This window comes from Myotis davidii, unplaced genomic scaffold (assembly GCF_000327345.1).
Source record: "Myotis davidii unplaced genomic scaffold, ASM32734v1 scaffold243, whole genome shotgun sequence".
Taxonomy (NCBI): domain Eukaryota; kingdom Metazoa; phylum Chordata; class Mammalia; order Chiroptera; family Vespertilionidae; genus Myotis; species Myotis davidii.
Window position 1 is genome coordinate 643,373 of NW_006295183.1, and position 7,435 is coordinate 650,807.

Genomic DNA, 7,435 nt, shown 5'->3' on the forward strand with positions numbered 1-7,435 from the left:
TTCTTTCAAATCAGTGTTTTTAAAAAAACATATCCTCAGGTGAAGATTAAAAAAATATTTAACAACAACAAAAAAAAACTTAGTGTGTATATACTAGAGTTCTATTTATTTATTACTGACACCCTGTGAAAGCACTGGTGAAAATCAGTTCTGACATAGTCATCTGTAAGTCCTGACACGGGAAAATGTCCTAGTACAGTGGTCGGCAAACTCATTAGTCAACAGAGCCAAATATCAACAGTACAATGATGGAAATTTCTTTTGAGAGCCAAATTTTTTAAACTTAAACTTAATGTTAATCAGGGTACTCCTAAGGCTTAGGAAGAGCCACACTCAAGGGGCCAAAGAGCCGCATGTGGCTCGCAAGCCGCAGTTTGCCGACCACTGTCCTAGTAGAAAAGTAAGTAGCAAAACAAGTAGCATGATACTGAAGGGGCAAGAAGGGAGATATACAAACACGTTGTATTTTCATATATATGTTTTACTAAATGTGCATAAAAAAGTATACATTTCTTCTCTTGGTGATCACCTTTACAAGTATGAGATTATGGAAGATTTTCATTTTCTAGATCTGTAACACTGAATTTTTCACAGCACGAGGGAAATATAAATCTAAAACAATTAAAGACAAAATTGAGTCACAACTTCTCGTGAACTTGTAGTAAGATCTGACGAATGTGTATCCATCTCAAAAACCTCAAACAATACCACACCTCTAATCACAGCAGAATTAGTCTCATCAATAAAATATAAGCAAAGCCACCATTTAGCACAACCACTTTCATTTGCAAAGTACTTACATGTACCTCACCTTATTTTGATCCTCACTCCAATCCTGATTTAAGTAAAACAGGAATTATGATTTTCATTTTACAGCTAAAGAAACTGAAGCAGAGAGGTCATGTGACTGGTCTGAAGTCATGTGACTTGCCCAAGGTCACACAACTAGCAAGCAGCATGTCCATCCCAACCCCAAGACTTCTAGGGTCCTTCCTGTACTGGCAGTTTCTATGCCAACAAGCCTATGGGTGGAAAGCATTCTTATGTGGCTCTTGTCAGGGTCTCTAGAGAGGAGTGACTGCTCCCAAAGAAACACATGACCCACAGAATTACACAGCCAGGCAAGAAGACGAAGGACCCTGTCACCACAAACAAGGGCAGTGATAGCGCAGCTTGGGCCTGACAGGGCACATACACAATCCTGGGACCGGAGCTGCACTCACCATTGACAACTCTCTTGCACTGGAGCATCTTGAGGTCGATCAGCTCCTATGGAGGAATCAGAGGGCACTTGTCAGTCTCCTCCCCCTGGGCACTGGGGGAGGACCTTCACTGCACACATCATGGGGGTGACTTGGCCTGTCACCCTACTACCCACAAATCATGGCTTTTGGGACATACAGTGCTGACCTCCCACCCAAGCAAGGCAAGCAGGGGCCTGAATGAGCTTCCCTCAATCAGCTGCTCTTCCCAAGGACCTTGGAGATATTTGGGCTTAGAAAGGGAGCCAGAGAATACAACAGCCCAGGATGTGGACACCTGGGCCTCTTAAGAACACTGCCTTCTAGCTCAGCCAGTGTGGCTCGGTTTGATTCCGGGTCATTGCACACGTCCGGGTTTCAGGCTCCATCCCCAATGGGGGGAGTGCAAGAGGCAACTGATCAATGATGTTTTCTGATCATTGACGTTTCTATCTCTCTGTCCCTCTCCCTTCTTCTCTGAAATCAATAAAAATATTTTAAAAGAACAGTGCCTTCTTCCTTGATCTTACTTATTAAAAGGTATAGGTCCAACAGCTACGTGTCCCCTCACAGTCTGAGCCACTGAAGTCCCCTTGTCTTATAAAAAGGAATAGAAGTATGACATCTGAGGAACTCCTGGGAAACTCCTGTCAATAGGGCAGACCTTGGTGGGGGGTCGGATTACTGGTCCCTTGACTTTTGCTGAGCTGCTTCTTCCTTTCTTCACCTCTATCTGCTGAGGGCTTTACAGGGCTTTTCAGGAGGTTTCTGCATGCCTGGTACACCCTAAGTCAGCCGTGGGCAAACTACGGCCCGCGGGCCGGATCCGTCCCGTTCAGCTGTTCTATCCGGCCCCTGGAGCTGAAAGAGCGAAGGGTTCTCTTGCTCTCCTAAAAAGGAATAGAAACATGACATCTGAGGAACTCCTGGGAAACTCCTGTCAATAGGGCAGACCTTGGTGGGGGGTCGGATTACTGGTCCCTTGACTTTTGCTGAGCTGCTTCTTCCTTTCTTCACCTCTATCTGCTGAGGGCTTTACAGGGCTTTTGAGGAGGTTCCTGCATGCCTGGTACACCCTAAGTCCTATACCCAGTCCTGTGAGGTGGGTGGGGTGGTATGACTATCTAATCACACAGATGGGCCATCTCATGTGAACCCAGTTAAGATCATCCAAGCAGCTAATACGTACAATAATCCTGGCCTGCAGAGCAACTCTGAATCCACGAGAGGGCACCAGGCATCACACTGTGTCATGCCCAGTACTTAGGGCCCAGCCAACGACCCACACAAAACAGGAGTCTGTCTCCTGCTTCTGCTCTGCACAGAGGCTAGGTCTGGGCGGAGGGCCTCGGTCTCCTCCAGCAGAAGCCCCTTTGTTCATAAGCCATATTGACTCTTCCAGAGCACGAGCACATCCAACACGCCAAAGAGTTTTAATCAGTATTTCCTCTTCTCCTAACTCGAGCAGAGCCCTGGAGGAAAGGATTGGTCACACTCATTAGGAAAACTCAGCCTGGACCAACCAGGAGGGCCCTGGAGGAAAGGAAGGCCGCACTCTGAGGCTATCACATAAATCCCGTGTCCATGACTTCCAAAGTGCTTGGAAACAACCCTAAGAAATTCCAAAGAAGTAGCTGATGGAGGATTTGGAACTTGGCAGGTCACCTCTTTCCTGTGACAGCACTGCTCCCACTGCCCAGCTTCCATGACTAATCATTACACAGATCAGTTTCGCCAGGGCCATAAACACAGAGCCCCTTGTCTAGAACAGGCTCTGTGCTACAGGGCAATCACTCACTTCCTTCCTGGTGTTTCATTCCACTTTCTAGAGTCCCAGGAAAATGCTGCCTGCACAGAAAAAGTGAAAGCCCAAGGATAACATCCCCCCAAAATACAGTACAATGTCACTACCAGGATACTGACATTGCTATAGCTAAGACAAAGAACAGTTTCATCACAAGGGCTCCTTTACAGCCACAGTTCCCACCCCACTCCACCCTATCCTCAGTGACTTTTAAAGATGGAAATATCAAAAGCACTTGAGGGACATATCAGGATTGGGGGTTAGGGAGAAGCTGCCTAGATCAGTGGTCGCCAACCGGTGGCCCGGGGACCACTGGTGGTCTCTGAGGTCTGAAAGGTTGGCGACCGCTGGCCAAGATCATTCTGATACATACCCAGTTGAAAACCACTGCTCATCCTTCCTCATAATCCAGCATCCTGTAATCCTATTTTTCCTAGCAGATGCTTTCTAAACCTGGGTCTGAAGTCCTAATATTCTCTGGAGCAGTCAGCAATTAGCTGGTCCACTAGCTACCACCACCAGAAAATCCTATGGCTCCTCAAACCAATCCCATCCAGTTTCCCTGGCCTGCATCTGAGCCTCTTCCTCCTAACATCGAGTTCATTCATTCACGTACTGAACGTGTATTAAATCCTATAGGGGCCCAGGCAGTGACCTGACACAATGGTCATCTATCCACCTGGCCCTCCATGCTACCCAGGCTGCTGGCCCTAAACAGGGTTCATAGAACTTATAAATATCGTGTGTCTTTGTCCTCTGTTGCCTTCACTGAGCATCTGTGAAGTCAGTGCCCACCCTGCCAACCCCCCGCCCCAATCCTGACTACTTCCACCCAGAGATGGGGAGGAAAAGCTCCCCGGGAAGATCAGTAGCCCCTTACCTCGCAGTATACAATGTCTGCTCCATAGTCCAGGGCCAGCAGCCGCATTGGGAGAGTCCCTACCCGAACCATAGGAGCTAAGATGAGTTTGTTGTGATAGCACAGTGAGAGGCTGTTCACAATCATTCCTCTTCCGTTCCAGCCTGAAGGAAGGGAAAACAAGAGTCAGAAATTCAGATGGAATAAATCTCTTCCATTATCCCGGGCTGCCTTTCCTTCTTCCTTTCAATTAGCACATACTACCTTGTTTTCCTTTTCTCTGATCAAAAAAATAACACATGCTCATTCATTCATCCAATAAACATTTAGCAAGTGCCTAGTCTGTGCCAGTCACTATCCTAGTCTTTGGGGATACATTAGAGAACAAGACAGACAAGAATTCCCCCTCACTCTCTGTTCTGGCCACCTTGGTCTTCTGTTAAAGTCTCCCAACTAAGCTCTCTGCTGCCCTTCCCCATGCACCTGCAGTTCTCTCTGTCTGGAACACTCTCCCTGACTAAGGTCCTCTTGGCTTTATACAGGCTTCCCTACTTGACCATCTAACTTCAGGGCCCGGGTCACATGCTTTCACAATACTTTGCATTTCCTGTAGCTCAGATACAATCCTTGTGTCCACAAGGTCCACACGATAGGAGCGTGGCTGCTTGGTTCACCACCAGGTTTCCAGCACTGAGCCCAGTGCCTGGCCCTTAGCAGCGGCTTCATAAGGTGTTACTGAGCACTCACCTCTGGTAGGGTGGTCGGTCTGGGAATTCTCTCTGGCATACTAGATGCAGGGCCTGACAGGCCCTGCTTCCAAAAAGTCTCCTCTCAGAGAAGCTAGGCAGCCCCCACCCTTCCCCAGTTATTGTCACAACTACTCCTTTCCCATTTACTGTCACAACCCCTCACCCAGCCCTAAAGTCACATCCAAATCACCATTTTAGTCGCACATTCTCAATATCTTGTACCATTCCTTTAAGGGCTGGCCACCTCTATTACATTTTGATTACTCCCAATTTCTTTCTCATTAATCTTCGCTCCATTTCAATTGTGTGGGTACAGCATCTTGTTAATTATAATGCTTTCAGATTGAACATAACACTATTCAGGGAAAGCAATGAATGGAAAAACTTTATCAGTCCTCTCCACGTCAATTTCCCCAGAGACTGTGACCTTATTTAAAAGGTGATTTCTTTAAAGTACAAATTTAGCCCTAGCCAGTTTAGCTCAATGGATAGAGGGTCGGCCTGCAGACTGAAGTGTCCCAGGTTCAATTCTGGTTAAGGACACATGCCCAGGCTCAATTCTCAGTAGGGGGGATGCAGGAGGCAGTCGATCAATGATTCTCATCATTGCTGTTTCTATCTCTCTCTCCCTCTCCCTTCCTCTCTGAAATAATACCTATTTTTTAAAAATATATACAAATCTAGAGTTAGAATCAAATATTTAGAGAATATTCTATTTTCCTCAAAGCATATGTTAATGAGAAAAAACTAAAATGATCCATCATATTTGTAAGAGAAAGAGGCGATACAGCATGTTAAGATTCTGAACTCTGGAATCAGACAGACCTGCATGGGAATCTGCCCCCAGACATGGAGGCTAGCTTCTCCCTCTAGAATATGAGGCTCCAACAGAATCTATGTCGGGGGGGTGGGGGAGAATGCTGTAAAGAGTAAATTCTGTCTGGCCGATCTTGCTCAGTGGTTAGAGCATCGGCCCATGGACCAAAGGGTCTCGGGTTTGATTTCCAGTCAAGAGCATGTACCTGGATTGCAGGCTCCATCCCCAGCCCAGGGGTTGGGGTGTGTGTGGAAGGCAACCAATCGATGTGTCTCTCCCACATCGATGTGCCTGCTACAGATTTTGGGGATGGTCCAAGGCCAGAACAAGAGTTTGCAATGGCAAATGAGCCTACCCAAGTGAGAATACATGTGGTAACCTCAGCCTCTCTTCAATCCTCATCCTCTAGGCAGGGTTTCTCAACAGCAAACTTGACATTTTAGGCCGGATAATTCTTTTTTGTGGGGGCTGCCCTGTGCATTGCACAATGTTTAGCAGCATCCCTGGCCTCTACCCACTAGATGGCAAACCTATGACACGCGTGTCAGAGGTGACACGTGAACTCATTTTTTTTGGTTGATTTTTCTTTGTTAAATGGCATTTAAGTATATAAAATAAACATCAAAAATATGTCTTTGTTTTACTATGGTTGCAAATATAAAAATATTTCTATACGTAACACAGAGTTAAGTTAGGGTTTTTCAAAATGCTGACACGCCAAGCTCAAAAGGTTCGCCATCACTGCCCTAGATAGATGCTAGTAGCACCTCCCCAGATGTGACAACTAAAAATGCCTCCAGACAGTGTCACAAGAGGGCAGGGGGATGACAGAAGTAAAATTAATGGCTGTTCACTGTCATTACTCAAAGCTCTCTCCTCCACTGGTTTAACAGGTTACTCTCCAGAAACTCGACTCATGTATCAAAATGGTCTTTTTAATGGTATTTTATGAAACTAAAAACACTTTCTGCAGATGTTAAGAACCTCCTGGGTGATTAATCCACATTTACCTTATCTCCCACCCCAGGCACTGGGGACGACAGAATAGATAACACCCATTTTCCAGCTCTATTCAGGAAGTACGGCAAGCGTAAGGTATATTTGCCACCTGAACGTCTGAACTTAGGTAAAATATTCTGCCTGACCAGGGCTATGCGAGACAAGCCACATACCTGATCACTCCGTAGGGTAGCAGGACCCCCCTCACTACTATTCAAGTAATTTACGTATCTGACTGGGAAGCCAGTGGAGGTCAGCTGACTGCACAAGTTGGGTGGGGTGGCCGTGGAGTGGAGTGAAAAGAGAAAACGTGTGAAGCGATGCGTCCGCTGAAATAAAGGCTGAAGACCTTCACTGAGACAATAAGCTGAAGGCTATTTATCAGCTTGCCCTCTGGGGTCTCAGCTGGGTGCAGTTTGGGAGAGGTTCAGCCTCGATCTGCAACTGGCCCTTGTCTGGGCTCCCAGGCCTCGCCATTCATTCAGACTTACTGCCAGACTTTGCGCGGGGACCACAGCTGGAAAAACATCCCCAAACCTTCGAGTTCACCGGGGGAACCAGCGCTGGACGAGCAAGCCATCACCGGGCGGTGAGGGCCACCAAGGAGAATCGCAGGGAGTGGACACCCCGTCACCAGAAGCCCTCCGCCCTCCCGGTCCCCAAGGCCAGGGCCCCGCCGCCGCGTCTCCTCGGACCCCCAGTCCTGCCTCCATGGCGCACCCTTCCCCAAGGCTGGCCCGGGTCCGGACGTCGCCGACCCCTGTTCGGAACTACAGACCTCGCTGCTGCTGCTGAACTCTACGGATGCTCCCTTCTTCCTCAAGGTTCGCCGATTCCGCGTGCGTAACTGAGCCGCGCCGGCCACCGTCTGCGGGGCTTGGCGCGCCCATGACGTCAGTACAGTGCGCCGCTCCAGCGCCAAGAAAAGAAAATATGGCCCTAGCGCGGCCGCCGCCGCCGCCGCTC

The 7,435-nt window shown here is 47.9% G+C and overlaps 1 protein-coding gene across 3 annotated transcripts in view; it reads right to left on the reverse strand.

Annotated features, from left to right (window-relative positions):
• The window catches only part of DUS2 (dihydrouridine synthase 2), a 67,280-nt gene that overhangs the window by 45,888 nt on the left and 13,957 nt on the right, over nt 1–7,435 (reverse strand). The window contains exons 1-3 of one of the 3 annotated variants that reach the window (XM_006769750.2): nt 7,248–7,343; nt 3,926–4,068; nt 1,224–1,269 (exon numbers count right to left, since the gene is read on the reverse strand). In XM_006769750.2, coding sequence (XP_006769813.1) covers nt 1,224–1,269; nt 3,926–4,051 — 172 coding nt within the window. In that variant the 5' untranslated portion in view covers nt 4,052–4,068; nt 7,248–7,343. Of the gene's footprint in view, nt 1–811; nt 880–1,223; nt 1,291–3,925; nt 4,069–7,247; nt 7,344–7,435 lie in introns of those variants that run through there. The other 2 variants (XM_015567830.1, XM_015567831.1) reach the window with 2 other exon arrangements.